The sequence below is a fragment of the Marmota monax genome, unplaced genomic scaffold (assembly GCF_021218885.2).
Source record: "Marmota monax isolate L192 unplaced genomic scaffold, Marmota_monax_Labrador192_F-V1.1 WCK01_AAM20220418_F8-fsc00811, whole genome shotgun sequence".
Taxonomy (NCBI): Eukaryota; Metazoa; Chordata; class Mammalia; order Rodentia; family Sciuridae; genus Marmota; species Marmota monax.
The window spans coordinates 129,996-149,599 of NW_026692279.1; the positions used below are offsets into that span (position 1 = coordinate 129,996).

The following is a 19,604-nucleotide window of genomic DNA, read 5'->3' on the forward strand; positions in this document are numbered from 1 at the left end:
ATTCTTCCTTTAGTTAAATTTAAGTTATTTTTTTGTAATTGATTACTTATAAACTATTACTTATAATTGATTATCACAAATCATACCTAGTGGTCACCTAAAATAAAGAATAGTTGGCATCCCAAACCTGAGTGGGCTTCTCTATGTCACTCCAGCACTGTGTTCCCTTCTGCTGTTGATGGTGATAGTTTTAAGACTCAATGTGTGGGGGAATCCCTGTCCCTTCACACTCCAGACAGGGACTATCTGATTTCCCTGTGGGATCACTACTGGAGGGCTGAAGTCCCAGTAATCACCCACAGAGGGAGAAAATGAGTTTACTGGGGAGGAATGTGGCCCAAGCACCTGCCTAATCATCTGCAACTCTGCTGTTGTCACTGCTTCAATTTGAAGGTGTTTCTGTGCCCACAATGTGGGTGAGCCCTCTCTTCTTCCACTTTTAGTTTTCATTTCTCAGAAAGATCTAAGCTGAGGTTAAAGAAGAGGTCTGCACCGCCTCCAGAAAGGGAGAGATTTGCATATGACATTCCACTTATAGGATCACAAGGACAGATAAAAAGTGTTGGTGGGCTCAGTTCTGGTTGAGGGCTCAGGAAGCAGAGCCTGGGGGCATCATTACCATGGCCTGGGCTCATGTTCTCTTCACATTCCTCATTCACTGCACAGGTGGCTTTCTACAGGGGATTCTTGAGGGCACCTGGGCTGTCACCTAGGATGATATCTTCTCTTCCCTTCCTGGGAAGGAGGATCTGGTCTGATCTCACTGACTTCTATGTTACTTTCTTTTTCCAGGGTCTTGGGCACAGTTTGAATTGACTAAGCCTCACTCTGTGTCTGCATCTCTAGGGAAGACAGTCACCATCTCCTGTACACGCAGCAGTGATGATATTGGGAGTTACTATGTGTACTGGTACCAACAGCGTCAGGGCAGTGCTCCTAGCACTGCGATCTATGAAGATGATCAAAGACCCTCTGGGGTCCCTGATCGGTTCTCAGGATCCATTGACAGTTCCTCCAACACAGCCTCCCTGTCTATCTCTGATCTGCAGATTGAGGATGAGGCTGACTACTATTGTCAGTCTTCTGATAGCAACTATAATCCCACAGTGCTCCAGACACATGGGGAAGTGAGACAAAAACTCGCCAGAGTGTCCTCAGCCTGAATTAACAGCTAACATGTTCCAACAGTGAAGATTGCTTCCTGCTGCCTCCTCTTTGAATGTTTGGGTTGGAATTGTCTGCTCTGTTTCTTCAAAACATCTTGATGACTTATCTTCTCGTACATTCAATATCAATCCATGGAAAGCATATAACTTAAAACATGGATTCTGAACCACAACTCTATTGATAATTTTTGTTGGGAACTCTCCTGCACATGATAAAATGTTCAGCAGCATCACTATCCTATAAACACTCAATTCTATTAACATTCTTCTCTCAATTTTTACAACAAAACAGTTCTAAATAGTGCCAACTGTTTCCTTCCAGGAAGCAAATGTAGCATTGATTGGGACCACGCAGTTCAAGAGCTTGCCCTTAGTTATATGAAACTGGTGACTTTGAATCTTGTTTATGCCATTCACTGGTCAAATGGGTAGGTTTTTATATATCTGAAATTCTGGTCCCCACCTGTAGAACAAATTAATAAGATAGAATTCAAATCAATATTCTGATAATTGAATACTGTTCTAAGTAACATAAGAATAGATTCTGTGCTAACTAATGGTATAGAAGCCCCAAGGATGGTGTAAGATGTAGTATATATCCCATACTAGGTGTTCTCATAATATTTCTAATGTTTGTACAATGCACATGGAAATGAACTGGAACCATTCATCCAAGTGATATAAAATCTATGAAGAATGTGCTACCATATGGATGAACTTGAAAATTTATGCCAGGTCACAATTCACCATAGTAAACTGGGAAGCCAACCTAGATGCCCTTCAGGAGAGGAATGGAGAAAAAAATATGTGGCGTATATACAGAATGGAATTTTACTCAGCAATAAAAGAGGATAAAATCCTGGCATTTGCAGATAAATTGATGACATTGGAGTAGATAATGCTAAGTGAAGATAGCCAATCCCAAAAACCAAATGCTTAATGTTTTCTCTGATATAAAGAGGCTGATTCATAGTGGGGTAGGGAGGGGGAGCATGGGAGGAATCGATGAAGTTTAGATAGGGAAGAGGGGTAGGAGTAAAAAGGGAGGTGGCAGAGGGTTAGCAAGGATGGTGGAATGTGATAGACATCATTTCTAAAGTACATATATGAAGTCATAAATTGGTGTCAACATACTTTATATATAAGCAGAGATATGAAAAATTGTGCTGTGTATGTGTAATAAGAATTGTAATGCATTCCACTGTAATTTATTTTTTAAAAAATCAATAAAAAAAGAAAATTTATGTTGTGAGTAAATGAACACAAAAGGTCACATAATGTATGATTGAATTGATAAGAAATATCTAAAATGATTAAATATTTAAAGGGAGAAAATAGGGAGTATACTCAAAATCTTTTACAACTGAGGGTGAGAGGGATGATAACAATAATGGGAAATAGAACTCTTTGAAAAAGTAAAATAGGTTGAGAATAGCTTCAATAAAAGTTGGTGGTTTCTCAGTTCCTTGGTGTCATGAAGTCCACTAAGTGCAGCTAAGATGTTTGTAAAAGTCAGTCTTTTCATTTTTTTATATAAACTGAAGAGAACAAGGTGTTTGGTGCTAGTTTTATGAAGTCACCTACAGACTGGAATGACAGCCTCTGTGATCCCCTTCACTTCCTCAAGCATTAGCATCTGATGAACTTTACAGCTCCCCAAATGCACACCTGTGAGATCCTCAGTTGATGCAGTTGTCTATCCTCATGTAGCATAAAAGGACATGAGGCCAGTAGGAGTTATTTGAACCATTCTCAGAGAGGGACTCTGACCATGCTTGCTGGGAAGCCCCTCAAAAATATGGAAGATAGTTGAGGAAACAGTGAGTTCCCTCTTTGTTTGGAGGTGATCACAGCTGCCAGGTCCTCCCAGGACTCAAGGCCATCGAAGGAAAGTTTTGTTCATTCTAAAAAACATAATTCAGGTAAAATCCTCATCTTGTTCTTCATTAGGGATGCGAAATGATCAGGAAGGAAAAAAAAATATTTGAATGTAGGAGATTCTCCTTCACTGGGTCTTGTGGAGAATTAAAGAGAATCCTAATCCATGCTGGAGTCTCAAGGGGATGACTTCTGGAGCCCTTGCCACATCACCTGCTTCTTTCTTCATCCTCCTCCTCCATCTTTGCACAGTTGGGGCCTGATCTCTCAGAGGTAGAGCACTCAATGCAAGGACCTAGCTCTTCTAGCCCTTCAATGACACTCATGTGTGTCACTGCTTTCTCTGTGTCTCCCCTCTGGGATTTGAGGCCCAGGCAGGGAAATCACTGAACCAGATCTCATGACAGAATGCCACAATCACCTGCACTGAAATAGCAACATATTGTCAGAAAGGGCATAATTTGGTAGCTGCATCAGCTAGTATATTGTTCTCAAACTCTTATTCATCAGGAATAGCTTACATTCAGAGTTCTTAAAAAGATTCTTTGGTCCCCAGTTTGTCAGATTGCCCTCCCTAATTCTTGGTTCCAGTCTGGAGATGATGCTACTTATTTCCATTTATATTTGTCATTTTGAAATGACATTAAATCCCATGGTCTCCATCTCTCTTCACATTGTGAGCATAATGGTGCATTGAACCACAGGAAGATGTAGGCTGATCACCTGGTTGACAATATTGGAAGGAGGTCTTAGTTAATGGTGTCTTTGAAGCTCGGACCACAAATGCAACTCAATAAATAGTAACAATTAGAATTATTTAATTAATTATCTAACACACACACACACACACACACACACAAATAGTAAACCTTGGTTTTAAATTGCTGGTTTCTGGTTGGATTATAGGCAATACATATATTGACTTAGAAAGATATTAAAGAACAAGGATGCCTGTTTCCTGCTTTTTGTCCTTATTTTAGTCCAGCTTCTGCATATGAGAGAAAACTTGACTTTCTGGGTCTGGCTTAGAGTGTTTTCTAGTTCCATCTATTTACAAGAAAATTCCATAATTTCATTCTTTTTTCAGAATGAGTAAAACTCCATTGTGTTTACATACTCTTTATTTTATTTATTTTATCCATTTAAGAGTAGACAGACATCTGAACTGGTTTCATAACATGGCTATTGTGAATTGTGGTGCTATAGACATTGGTGTGGCTGGGGAGGAATTCCATGAAAATAGAAGAGAAATCAGTGGAATAGAACAAGGGGATAAAGGAGTCACTGGGGTCAGGACGGGGGGCTGGAAAAGGGAGGAACAATGGAATGAAATTGACCAAACTCTTCTATATACACATATGAATATGCCACAGTGAATTTTACCTTTGTATATATCATGCACTAATTTAAAGAGAACTATAAACAAGTAGAAGAAAGACCAATAGAGAACAGGAAATGGTGAGGGAGGAGGTGAGGGAAAGGGAAAATACTAGGGACTGAATTGGAAAAAGTTATATTCCCTGCTAAGATAATTATGTCAAAATTAGCCCCAATGTTTAACTACGGTGCACTAATAAAAATTTTGAAAAGAACAAGGAAGCTAGAAATACTTACTTAATTTATGATTTTTTGCCATGAAAGTTCTTATCAAATGTAAGGCTCAGAATAGGTGGAGTTCTGTACCCATACACAATCTCTTCAGAACAATCATTCAACTTCACATAATCATAAGTTATGCTGAGTATCTACCATTTAACTTCAGATTGTTCTCTTGCTGCCATTCCTACCTCTGAGACAGTGATTCCCAAGCATAAATTCTTTAAGTTTCAGGACATTTGTCTCCTCATTTGTGACCTAGGTCCTCTCCTATATCAGTTCCTACCAGTCCTTCAAAGTAGGTGTTTGAGGAGCAGTAAAGGAAGCCATGGGGACAGAGAGGGTGTTACCTCCCCAGGGAGAGTCTGTGTAAGACATCTGAGGCAAAGAATCCTGACCACAAGTGGTGATATCTAATATAATATCTTCAGAATTAGTGGAAATAATATCATAAGAATGGGAATAACTAGGAGAACTTGCATTTGACCTCATGGTGCAGTGGATAGGAGATCAGGAGAAGAAACTGGAGATAAAACTCCATAAGAAGAAGGAAAGATGTGGACAGATAATTAACAGGACCCAAGGATGTGCACGTGACTGTACAGGTCACATGGAGATGCTCAGCTGGTAACAATGAGAGGTTTCAAGATTCTGTTCAGAATGGATTGAAGGGAAAACTGAGGCAATACTTGGGACTATGTGACTATTTAGGCAGCAAATGATCAATTTTTGGGGAAATATTGTATATTTTCTGCTAGATTCCTGATGTGAAAGATATGGAAAAGAAGTAGTGTGAAATCAGGATGAAAGGGTCATCTAAGATGACTCCTGATGTTTTGGGGAGACTTGGATAAATTCTTATAATCAAAATCTTAATTTTCTTGCCAAATATTTGACATTATTTTTTACAGTTATTTGTAATAGCGAAATGCTTTGTGGAAATTGCAAGAGTATAGAATTTCTAACAAGGAATTTTTATTTTGTAATTATATTTACTTAAGTGTTTGATGAAGTTTTAAACTAAGCATGTACTTGGTAAGATCTACAGTCTCAAATGATACCAACCCATCATTAGCAGAGTAATTTACCACTGAGTTTGAGTTTAAGCACTGTGTTCATGAGTGACCTGGAGGAAAAAAAAACAGTCCCATCCCAAATGCACATGGGAACAACTTGTCTCCAGTTATCCTTTATGTTGTGATGGTAAGACCTCCTGCAGAAACAGGGGTCTTTTCCCTGAATTCTTTGAGGCTTTGGATAGCTTGGAGGGTGAGTTTCCCTGGCCACCAGGAGGCACTGTGGAGCTGGTTGGTGAGGCATTACCAAAAATGGTGCAGGTGAGCACATCAGTTTCTCTAGGTTATAAAACACACGGATTATTCATAATTTAGTTGAAACAATCATATGTCTGAATGCCCCCTATTATTTCTTCATCATTTCCTGAGTTTGGCTCCCTAACACTGTTTTTCTCTTTTAAGACACCTTCTGTCACACCTGATGGTGCTTTTACACTCAGAATGGTTGTAGACAGGAACTGAAACAGGAAGAGAACATCATTTGGCCACAAAACTCTGCCCTGGGAGGAGATTTAGAGGAGTCAATTGTTACAATGAAATCCCTAACATGGAACTCCAGTATGCAGAACTCTAAGGGAATTTACTGTGGCTGAGGGCCATTATATCTTCTACCTGTATCTCTATAATCAGGGGGCTGATTCATGGTTCACATAAGGTGGCCACGATGAGTGACTGCTACTTTCCCATGGTTCATAGGCATTGGTTCCGTTGTAGCCCAACATCATACTTATCTATCATTGTGCCCCCATTTCTAAGGACTTGCATGTTGTCAGTTGAATCCTCCATCTCTACTGCTGCCCTGGTTACAAAGTCTGCCTGAAAACACCATCTCTCACTGAGAGAACACAAAACTATGATGGCAGATATTAGTTAGCTCCCAGGGTTTTGAAACTAATCCTGGCATTTCAGTTCTATAAACATGGCTTCCCTGAGCATCCCTGAACCTAATGATTCTTGGATCCTCATGGCTTCTCAGGGGAGTTCAGCACGGTTCTTACACATGGGTAGGGATAACCCATTTTCTACTGCCTATCTTACTGCTTGCCTGTCAATGAGGGTGACAATACCATCTCAAAGTCACTACTGCCTTTAGCACTGAGGACCTTGTTGACTTCCAAGATTGTAGACATATAACTAGAGTCTCTAAATTCAGTGCTTGAGAAAAAACAAACATTAAACATGATTATCTCTGCCCAGGTAGACATGCTTGCAGGAGAGATTATTTTAAGGCAACTATCATTCAGCAAGGAGGAGGTTTTGGTTTGTTCACAGATGCTGAGAGAGTCTGGGACTTTCAGGGTGGTCACTTGCAGACAGCAGAATCAAAACTTTGGACTGTCCTGTTCTTCTGTGATGCTCTTGCCTGATCCTTTGGTACTCTTCTCATCCAGGTGAATTATTTTCTTTTCACTAAGATCTCAGTGATTAGAATAAAGTACAAATAATTATGTTACTGAATGCTAGAAAAATATTAATATAATTAAAACCACATTTCCAATTTTTAAAGTAGAGAATAAGAGCAAAGTACATATTTTACTGGCTTTTAAAATAATAGCCAACATTGGGGACTAGGAACAAATCATTACATTGTTTCCTGTGTTTTTCTTTCCAAAAAAGTCTGGAATGTGACATTACTACAGGCTCTTTCTGTAGTCACCCAATCTCACCTATAGCCAATCATGAACTCACTCTGTAAAAGATTCCTATATGATAGAAATGTAGTACAAGTTTCATGTGCAATTATAAATTTTCCAGTAACAAAATAGAAAAACAATTGTTATGAAATGTCGTAAAATCAGCACTCAGGGAATATCTTGTAACAAACTGCAAATGCCTTCATAAAAAAACGAAGCAAAACAGAAAGATCTCAATTATCAAAGTAATTTTCCACCTTCAGGAAGTAGAACTAAAGATCCTGTTAAACCCAAACTAATATAAAGAAGGAGATAGTAAAGATTTGAAGAAAAGTAAGCAAAATATACTCACTGGTCTTAGTCTAGAGTATTCTAGAAAGCAATATTTATTGTTCCTTCCACCAAGGAGACAAGTGCTTTGTGTGTGGGGTTCTTCTTTCCCATTAAGTTCAGACTTCTGCTTACATCTGTACCCCAATTATATTTATCTAAGATACCGCACCACTTAGATATAATTAGCCCTTTGGCTGCATCTAAGGTTGGGCTTCCTTTGTGGTCTTATGAGCTGTTCACCTACATGATAAGTCAAGCTTTCTCTCACTGCCAGATAGGTCTCTCCTGGGAAAGATTCAATATCTTTATATTTTGTCTAGAATATTTTGCTATCCTATACTTCTCCATTCCCAATGTTAGTGCCAATGAATTGAGGAGGATTCAGGAGAGGTGCACCAGCCTGTTATAATAGAAAATGGATAAAAGAAAGAGGAAAGTGACTTTCCTTTCAGGACTTTCCCACTGATAGCTCTTGGTTTGTGAGTTCCTGTTCTTTGTCACTGTGGTGTGCTGAACCCTCCAATTCACAGTGTAGGAAGGGGCCACAGTGAAACTGCTTAGGAGACTAAATCACAGAAATTAGGGCTTAGCTATGATGAGGAAGCAACAATCTGTGGAGGAGGCTCCTATGCAGTGAAGTGGTTCCCATCTTTCTAAGGAGGGTGACATGGAGAAGAGATCAGGGTAGTGAATTCCTTCTATAGGATCCCTTGATGTACACCCAAAACTGAGTGTTCTGTTCTTAAGGGAGCAATGATGTGGTCAGCCTGACCAATTGGAAACTATATACTGTTTCCTGGGGGAATTAGGATAACCAGCTGCTGAACCTCAGACCTGGGAGGCTTGGACAGGTTCCATCCAGCCCCAAACAGAGAGGACAATGAGGTCAGGGTATGGGAGACTATTCAGAGGGAGGGCATAATTTATATTGGAGGTATGCCAGTCCCCTTCAGTGAACAAAATATCCTAGAAACACTGGGCAGCTCTGATGCATCTGTGGGTCCTCAGGAATCAGAGATGTGCAGGATTCTTCACCTTGGCCTAGATGCTGCAACCTCCTCATAATCTGCAGGATACTGACTGTGGAAAGGAAAAAGCGATGATCTGGGACACCTGGGCTACTTATACCCCTTTTTAGTTTGGACACAGGGTGTGGGCAATAAACCTCTGTGTCTCTGCCTCTTCTGTTCTGGGGTCCTGGGCATAAGTCTGGACTGATCCAGAAGCCTCAGTTTCAGGGTCTGTGGCACAGAAAGTCGCTTTCTACTGCACTGGAAATAACAATCACATTGGTAGGTATTTTATGGGATGGTAACAACAAGCTTCCTGGTGCTGCATCCCAAACTATGATGATTGGAAGTTCTTGGCTCTGAGTGTTACTGATCTTCTCAGGTTACACTTCTGGCAACATAGAATCCCTGAGTATCTCAGGCCTCCAGCCTGAGGGTGAGGCTGATTATTACTGTTCAGTGAAGAACAAAGGCCTCAGTGATCATATGGTGTATCAGTCCCATGGGAGGCTAAGACATAAACCTGCTCTTATCCTCCCATAATGCTGATCCTCCCATTACAAAGTGCTTGTGACAATCAGTGTGGGTAAATATGGCAAACATAATAGTGTCCATGTCTGAGTGTCTGACTCTCAGACAACATACCAGCTTCAAATGGTCAGCAAGAGTTGTGTTTTAGATAGTTTGTTATTGTTGTTGTTGTTGTGACCAAAAGACCTGACAAGAACAACTTTAAGGAGTAAAAGTTTATTTGGGGCTCACATTTTCAGAGGTCTCATTCCATAGATAGATGGCTTTATTCCTTGAGGCTCCAAGATGAAGCAGAACATCAGGGCAAAAGAGTCTAGTGGAGAAAATCATCTTAAGATATCACACTGTGGGGTAGGGGGTGGCAGAGAGAGAGAATGCACTTTCCTCCACATAGACCAAATATAATCTCCCAAGGCATGCCCCTAAGGACCCAACTTCTGCAGCCACAACCAACCTGCTCACAGTTACTGTACACTGAATCCCTATCAGGGGATTAACGTACTGATTAAGTTAAGGCTTTCACAATTGAATTATTTCACATTTAAACTTTCTTGCATTGTCTTACACATGAGCTTTTGGGGGCCATTTAATTTAAACCATAAGAAGTTGCATCCTTGTTTTTCATATTTGAGAGCATGATTTGCATACCATCAATTTCATTCCATGTGAGTATGCAATAGGATATGTTTATTTTGTATCATCAAGTTTCGTGCAACCCTAACTTAATCTAAATTTAGAATACTTCATCACCCTACAAAGAAATAATTATTAGTCTGAAATATAGTAATACTATAAATTTGGTTTATAACTCCATTTACCTACATAATTTAAGAGATCAGTTCATTAAGTGAATATTAGTATATTGTTTTGGACATATTAACACACAAAGATGCAAATTTGTGAAATCAGTTCTATGTTCCTTCATACTGTTAAATAAACTCCATTGTATATGTGAACTAGGGGCTTATCCATCTGTCAGTCATTGGAGATTTGAGTGTTTAAAATCTTGGCATTGATGAGTAATTTGCTACATTCTTTGGTATGGAAATTTAAATTTCTTTTTTGCATATGCTTTCTTTTCTCTTAGGTAGTAAATAGGAGATAAAATTTTGGACTGTATGTTAACTCTCTTGGAGGAAATGTGTACTGCTTTTCAAAGTAGGTATACCAATTCTCTTTACCATGAGGAATGTGAGTATCCCTATTTCTACATATTCTGACCCAAACTTATAACCTTTCATTTTTAATAGAGCCAACCTGAATAGAAATTAATTTGTATCTCATTATAGATTTGCTTGCATTCTAAGGATTAATGATGCTAAGAATTATCAAGGTACTTGATTCCACACAGCCCAACAGCATCTGGACCATCCCTGATGAGGAATGCATAAGTAAATTCTATGAATAAATAAAAATTGTGCAAAGGAAATGAAATAAAACATCAGTGGTTTGCAATGGGTTTAGAATGAACTTCAACACGAGGAAGCAGACACAACACAATTTCTTGTCAGAATGAAGCACATATTCAGCCTTTTAACAGATGAGTGGATAAAGGAAGTGAAGGGGAATTACTTAGTTAAGAAGGAGAATGACTTTATGACATTTGCCAGTAAATGGGTGGATCTGCAGACTGTCATGCTAAATGAAATAATCTGATCCCCAGAACTAAAGTTTGAATGTTTTCACTGATATGTGGAAGTTATCCTGAATAAGAGGTCAGCCTGTGAAAATCTTCAGGTGTATAGGAAATGATCTGGAATATACTGTGCCCACATCTCAGGGAAGTCTGAAAATTTAGTTTTGCACATAGAGCAGAGAACCTAGATGTTCCTTCTACTGCATGGCCTACTCCTCCCAAGGGTTCACTCTTGTGCCTGGAGGCAGGCACAAATTAACACCTTCTAAAACAAATCCTAGTTCTTTGTTTCTGTTAAGTGTATTTATAAGTCCCATATGGTAAAGTCTTGATTTCCAGTTCATGATGCTATTGGGAGGTGGTGGGACATTTAAGAGACAGAGACTGGTGGGGCTCTTTGTCATTGATGGCATAACCTTGAAGGGGATACTGGAACCCCAGCCCCTTTCCCTTTTGCTCTTTTTGCATTTGGCAATGAGGTGAATATTTCTTCTCTTTTATAAATACTTGCTGTAATGTGCTGCCTAGCTACAGACTCAAAAGTGATTGGTGCTCAAGGTCATGGAAAACTGGAAGCATGGAAAACATGAGTCAATTTTTCTCAAGTATTTAGATATAGTTATAGAACTGACTCACAGACCAAGCACAGAAAGTGTTTTAAGGGTATCCCAAATGAAGATACCATATGAAAACAATTGTCAAACCACCTAAGTGTCATTAAATGTAAGCTATAAGATAGAGAAAGACCATACTTGGATGAAAAATACATATCCAGAAGTCATACTAAATAAATTAATGGGGTCATTATTTACACTATTATCTTGAATCTATCACTATAAGATTAGGACAAGGGAAAGAAATTACATCATAACAGGAAGAGAACATCAGAATTAAGTATAAGAGGAAGTGAGGGGAAAGGGGAAAAAAAACAAGGGAGAGAAATGAATTACAGTAGATGGGGTAGAGAGAGAAGATGGGAGGGGAGGGCAGGGGGGATAGGAGAGGATAGGAAAGGCAACAGAATACAACAGACACTAGTATGGCAGTATGTAAAAACGTGGATGTATAACCGATGTGATTTTGCAATCTGTGTACACGGTAAAAATGGGAGTTCATAACCCACTTGAATCAAATGTATGAAATATGATATGTCAAGAGCTATGTAATGTTTTGAACAAGTAATAATAAATTTTTTTTAAAAAAAAGAAACATCATGTTAAAAAACAGATATTGACTAGACCTGAATAAGTTAGGACAAATAAAAAAATGTCCCTGAGGCTTTACTGAGAGAAGTTGTTTTGAATTTTTGTTCCATGTGCATCACTCTGAGTGTAGAAATGCCTTTTTTTCCTCAGGCACATTGAGTTTTTTGGTTTGATAAATTGATGAGCATTCACTTGAAACAATGTAGGAATTTTAGCAAATGTGATCATGAAGCCACAAAGTAGCAGAAATAAGAGGAAGTTTAGGAAAGATTCTAACAATGAGGGGAAAATAGAGCTTGAGAATTTGAACAGGGTCCAGGGAGGGTAAAAATGTATTATCATCTTATACTGAAGACAAGGATTTTCTTCATTCCCTTTCTCTTTCTGACTCTTGCTGTCTAAGTCACTACAGCCCAGCCTGTGCACTCATGTATCCTTCATGGCACATCTCAGTGTTACCCCCCAGGAATATAAATGTCTGCACAAGCCACATCTCAAATCCTCTTCAGTCCTTCCTTTACTCTCTCTTTGTGCCAATCAAAGAGATACTAGTCTTTCCTAAACCTACAATCATCTTATCACTTGGGGCCCAGAAATGAAGATAGTAGTCAGTATTTTTATACTTACTGCATGACTAAGTAAAAATGCATACATAATGGACAGCCAGCTTTAGCTGATAAAGTTTTTTCATGAATACTTTACCATTTATTCCTTGATTGAATGGGGTCACCAGGGTTTTATCGTGAGCTCTTCTCTCTTCTTAGTATCAACATTCCTCATTAATGACTCCTTTCAACAGCCTGGACACCATCTTCAACACCAAGGTGGCAGCATGCCACTAGAGAAGATAACACTCAACTGCTTCTGAACAAAGAACCCAAAATTACTGACTCCTTCTCAAGTATTTAGTTATTTTATGCATAGATAAACTATCTAACTGCCATATTTTCCACATTACTCAGTAGCAATACCATCTGCCTAGTAATTCAAACAAGAAATGTCCAGTTCCTAATATAGTTTTCCTTTCTTCCCCAGCAGATCCTTGAGGTTAACACGTTATGAAGATTCCATCTTGGAACATAACTCTGATAAATGTCCCCATCCTGTTTTCCCTTCTCATTGCTTCTGTATGGACAAATTAATGTCTTAATAAACATTCTGAGAATCCACAGCAATGCAAGTATAATATATATATATATATATATATATATATATATATATATATATATACACACACACACACACAATGTCTGTATTGTAAATTTTCTGTTTTATACACACACACACACACACACATACATACATAATTAATTGATGGTGATTCAAACTTCTTCCAAGGGACTCCCACATGCTAAGCATGCACTCTACCAGTGTGCAACATACCCAGATACCCTCATTCAATTTTAAAAACTCAACTGAAAGTACAGTTCCTCTGAGAAGTCCCCCTTAATGTCCCAAATATTAAGTTTCAATTGTTTAGAATTTGTATTTTCATAGAGCTTGTCACATTCACAATATTGTGTTCTTTCTTCCCTACATTATATAATTCTAAAATGACACTGAGCATGCTAATATTGATGAAATTGTGCTTATGTAAAACTTATCACTCAGGCATTCCAGGCAAAGCAATGTATCCAACTATGGTGGCAAATTCTGTGGCATTCGGCTCTAGTACTTCTGAGGACACTAAAGATTAACCTGTGTCCAGAAGGTGGTGACGAAGAGCTGTACAGGGCCTTACATTGTGTTTTTCATAGCTGGCTCAGGTCTAGCAGAGGCTGAGCTGCTTCCTGTGCTCCCCAAGGAGGTCTTCAGTCTGGCGCTCTCAGGGCCTGGTTATGGCTCCTAATCAGGATGCTGTGCAAGGTTCCCAATAGCTGCTCTGTCTATGATATTTCCTATGGTGAAACTCAGAACAGGCATCTCTCTCAGCATCCTTTCCGCTCAGATCCTCTCTAAGGCTCATGAATCAGAGATCAGATGTACTCTGAGAAAGCAGAAAGTGAGGAGTTTCATTTACCTGAACTACCTTTTTTCCCCCTGAGGGCACCAGAGAGAATAAGACAAGCCTGGGGGTAGTAGAGACCCTCTGTGTGGATCAAGCACCAGTCTACCATGGTCTGTGCCCTTACTCCTCCTTCTACTTTATTATTACACATGTAGGGACAAGCCTCAGAGACTCAGGACAGATTCCATCCTATATCAATTCTTCTAGTTCAGATGACCAGGATCTTAAATATGGTTCCCACTCCAGCACTCATGATTGTCTGTGTTTTCAGGTTCTCTTCCCAGCCTCTGCTGAGTCAGCCACCCTCCCTTTCTGTACATTCTGAAGCATCTCTCAGACTTATCTGCACCCTGAGCAATGTCTTCATTGTTGCTGAAAAAGGGATATGGGGCTACCAGCACAAGATGGGAAAACATTCTATATTTTTCCTAAGATACTACTAAGATTTGGATAATTTCAATGCCGTTGGGGACTTTAGTCTCTTCTCTGGCTCATTTCCGTTCTGCAGACTGAGGATGAGGCTGAATATTACTGTGTCATTGGCCACAATAATGTTTTTCAGAGTGACACATTCAGATGGGGAATTGGTATAAAAAACAATCAGCCTACTCAGGATTTTGTACTATACCTCTTTACCAACTTTAAATTAATATGCCTCTATGATAACACATATTTAAGTAAGTTATGTATCACAATGTCTGTCCTCTAAATTTTCTAATCAGTTTCTGAAGTCTCAGGAAAACTGAAAAAACTAAATACCTACATCAAACCAAAACCAAATGACAACAAAAATAAGTATAATGACATTCAAACATTCCTTGTGATCCATATAGTGATCTGCATTTACAACCAGAGCCTGTTGAGTTAGATTTTTTCCCCTGGAAAAAAAGCAAATTAGTTTTCTTCTTGGCCATGAGCCAGAGAACCATCTAGCAGGTGGACATTCCTCCACAGCATGGGCTCTGCTCTTGGAGGATTCAGAGAAAATCCCACCTGTTTGTCTCCAGTTATTTATGCTCTGGGCTGTAACAGGCTCTCAGGGATTGAGACACTCAGATATGAAATGTTTCGTGAGGATGGAGGATCAGAGAAATTTAAGGCCCAGGGTTGGCCTGGCTCCCTTGCTGTTTATCTGCAACTTCAGCTTTGATGTTAAGGAAAGTATTTTAGGCATTGGGTAGGGAAGTGGTAAGGAGTTTGCGACTGAAACCAGCAAACTTTCTTGAGAAACCTGACTGACTGAAGGTGAGGCTCCACCATTGATTAGAAAACTCTGAGAGTCCTCCTGGGAAGTTGAGTGAAATAAGTCCCAAGAATCACACTCTTCTCCATGTGACACCACTCAGGATAATGTAGACTTTCATAGGTAGGTTTTTCTGAGAACATTGAAACTGACCTCTGTCCTTCTCTCCTCTAATACCCATTGGGGGTTCTCAGCATTTCAGATTTTAGGAGTGAACTATGGACCATCAGGGAGCTGAAATTCTCACACATGTGTATAGATAGTATGTCCATTTGTACATATATACTGTACCTCAGAACCTGAGGTCATTTTGTTTTACACTGAGAGCAAAAAGAAACTTTGGAGGTTACTGTGACATTTGGTACCCAGGATTTCCTGTGAGAAGTGCTAGATCTGTGACCTCAGATATAAGTGATCAGTCATCAAGGATTCATTCCTAAACTTGGGCCAAAGTGTGTCGGTAGGGTCTCCTTGAGTACCTCTAGGTTCCAAATGGAAAAACAGAATGAGAAAAAGGATGATTATCACTGTCTTCTCCCTGACCTAAACACACACTTTCTCTTATTCACATTTAGGTACATTATCATTGCCAAAAATTACTACAACATAGGGTAAATTTGACATAATATCACCACTCCTCCTGTGTACCCCATTGTTACTCTGTCTCTCCCTATGAACATTCTGCAACCACCTTCATGTCTATTGATCCTTTCCCAGGCTGGGCTCATCATTCCTGAGATCTGAAAACACAGGGAAGCTGTGCTTTATTTTCTCTTTAGATTACACATTCATGTGGCTTTGGATTCCCTGATGAAGAATGAACCTTATCCACTAAGATATAGTTCTCCAACCCCTACCATATTCATTTTTCCCTGTAAGGCCTCAAAAGTTTTGCTTTTCCCTGAATAATCTTCAGGTGAAATGGTTTTGGATAAATATCAGGATTTTTTGGGCCTAGACTTTATAAACTTACCCACCTCTAAATCCATGGAGTTCTTAACAAATGAACCTGATTCTCTGATATAACAATTCACAATGGTTGCTTAGTAGAAGAGTTGTAGGAGCACTAAACAATAGTAATATATATTCATAGCAATGTTATTTTTATCAATACTAATATGGAAAAAATATAAACTAGAATAAGATAATGCATATATTAGAGTCCAAGTGAACTTGGTTTGTCAGGTTTTGAATTTCAATGGCAAATTAGAGCACAGAGAAGAAAAGGCCTGAAGAATGGGGTTCATGAGAAAACTAAAGGAGACTCTCAGAAAAGCAGCAACCTGAAATTAAGAAAACCTGCAAGAGCACCACAGACAGAATTACTATGACTTTTGACACCTCCTGAACTTTTGCCTTTAAACATTGTTCAAAAATGTCATAGACCCAAAGTACTTGGCTGAAGCATAGCCAGTTAGTACCAGATAATTCTGAAATAGATGGTAACATAAACAGTGCATTTAGAGTTCTGGAAATCATTAGAAACTGAAAAAAAAATTCTCAGCACAAAATACCAGGGTGGTTTTACTCTCCGGGAAATAAGATCAGAAAGGCCCATTTGCTCTTGCCAGGTTATGAGAGGGTTGAAGACTCAGGACCAGATGCCAGCAGGGGTATATGTTACACTATTCATGATAGGACAGGGCTCTGCACCAAACCAAAAAGGGAAATACTGTTTTTATATCCCTGTGCAGAAGGTGTCCTGAACAAAGTGTGACTTTCCTGCACCTGGGTCCCCAGAAGCCACATGAGCATTGGGATTTGGCCCACACCCTTGCTTCCTATTTCATTTTTCCACCCTCTTTGAGTAATCGTTTAGGCCTGTTGTCCAGGCAGAAAGGAAAAAAAGTGGTTACAGAGCAGGATGAAATTTAGATAACGAAGCAAATAAGAAGACTGTCTAGAGAGAAAATAAAAGGAAATCAGGCAAGAGTAGTTTTCAATACTGAAATACAAAATCAGTGAGCCCATTTAATTTATGGAGAAAAACGTAAAAAACATTCTCATTATGAGTATTATTTGACTTGGTTTTAGTAAAACAATATAGACAACACATGCTTCACAGAAAGTAAAGAGAGGTTTATTTTGATTCATGGATTTGGAACTTTAAGCCTGGCATATGTAGCCAAATGTGTTTTAGACACTGGTAAAAATATGATAAGATGGGTAAGGGTGACGAAGTTGAATATTCACATCTTTAGCTGGGAAATTGAGAGGGGTTGGGAAGGAACTGGGTGTTATATATGGGTGTCCACCATTTTGTGGACATACCTTCAATGAACTAAGGCTTTCTCAGAAGGCCCTACCCCCTCTCACAATGTACTTTCACCAGGTAGAATCTCCTGGTACTACCACCCTGAGAGGAAGCCTCTATGTATGGACCTTTGGCATGTACTCAAATTGCACCCACAGTTTAGCAGTATGTTAGGAAGTGGAATTCATGTTAGACTATGAAAGACTTATCTTGACTAACAGGAAGGATTTGGGCTAAAAATAGTTTGTGTGTGTGTGTGTGTGTGTGTGTGTCTGTGTTTTGTGTGTTTTTGTGAGTGTGTGAGGTCTATGAAGAATGTTAAACAAGGACTTTGAAGGGTGGGCAGGTATAAGACTTATGAGACGATGTCAGATGTTACAATCAGGGAGATAGCAGCTAAGGTCTCAGAAGTGGGACATGAGCCACTGTAGGAGACAGAGATGGAATCACAGGACCCACCTCAATTGGACTTCAATGGGACTAATCAATAGACTGTGTATTCCCATAGTTTGCAGGATATATCAGTATGGTCCTTCAGGGATAAAATGCCCAACTCAAATTAAACATTTACCTGAATTAAGCAGTATCACCTGTACGCACAAGGGAGCTACTTTTACTTTACTGACTTGAGATCCCTGGTTTCAGTTTCTAAACCTGTTCCCAGGTTTCCTATTCCTCATTTTACCTCTGGCTCCTTATTTCCAAGTGGACATCACAGGAGAAAACTGTCATTCATGTTTCAATGATAATGTCTGAGACAATTTCATAGGAACATAGGGCTCACTGTAGAGGTTAGCATTACTTGCTGGTCACTGTGATTTCCTAATTCATCTGTATTCAAATATGTGATAAATATGTTAACCCATTATTTTTCCTGTTTTTACATTGCATCTGAATAATTTGTCATTTTCTTTCAGTGAGTTTTAATGGAAATCATAAAAACAGATATTTTTGTGTTTTATATGTATTAAAAGTAGCATTTCAATTTCTTGTCTCTAAACTTTCAGATCATCCTCTTTACCTTTGCAATACAAGCACACATAATCAAATCTGTATATAGACAGTCTATCAGATACTTTTGACTACTGGCTAAAACCAACTTTAATGTGAAGCTTTATTTCTAATATGAGTAGATCTCTTAAAACACAAAAAAAACCATGAATGATTTGGAATGAAAAAATAATAACAATGAAAATATAGTAAAATAATTATAAGCAATTTAGAAATTCTTTTTTAGTTTGTAGTTTTGACCACCATTTAAAAAATATCTTATTTCATAATGTAATTGAAAGAGTTTCATTCTGAACTCCCCCAGTATCCTCACATATTATTTCTAATCACTTCAAAAATGAAAGTGTCTTAAATTGGTAGAGAGTAGAGATGTTCACATTAATTTGATCATAAATATTTTTAATTTTGTTTTCAAGTATGTTGAACATGGTTTTCTTTTTTTTTTCTTATTTATGATACTAGAAGAATCTCATAGTTTATCTCAAATTCTGTAGTTACACCTGGGCTAAATCCATATAACTGATGACTTCTAAGAGTGGAGGAAGATGGTTCCTAAAACTTGTGCTGCTGCTGTGGGTGTCTGCAATCTCAACCTGGGGCTCTACTGAGGTCGTTTGAGACAGTTTCCACACTCAGTCAGTGGGAGACCTCTGTCTCTGAACCTGGCTATGGAGCTCCCCACAACCCTGGCTCTGGAGTGTCAAAATGGGATCTATGCTGAAGAAAAAGGGCCTGAGAGTTATCTCAGGAGAGGACAATACTCATTTACTGGAGAGGAAAAAAATACTCACCATGAAGGCCTGGTTTTGATAAAATAGATGAACTAGTAGACATGGAAGATTCACACTTGTTTTCATTCCATCTCTGATTTTCAAAAGATGAAATTTGTGCCTGGGTTGAAGAAATGTGAGGAAGGTGTTCTCGTGAAAAGCATTAACTAAGACTCACATGTCTCAGTGTGCTGTAGTCATTGGTCTATGTGAGTCCCAGCACCTGCCTTTTTCAGATCTCCTTCAGGGGACA

At 38.9% G+C, this 19,604-nt stretch overlaps 1 gene segment (V, D, J or C); it reads left to right on the forward strand.

Annotated features, from left to right (window-relative positions):
• Positions 1 to 571: 571 nt before the first annotated feature.
• Positions 572 to 1,163, forward strand: LOC124089939 (immunoglobulin lambda variable 6-57-like). The segment is given in 2 exon segments: positions 572 to 666; positions 793 to 1,163. Coding segments are annotated over 2 exon segments (417 nt in total).
• Positions 1,164 to 19,604: the final 18,441 nt, after the last annotated feature.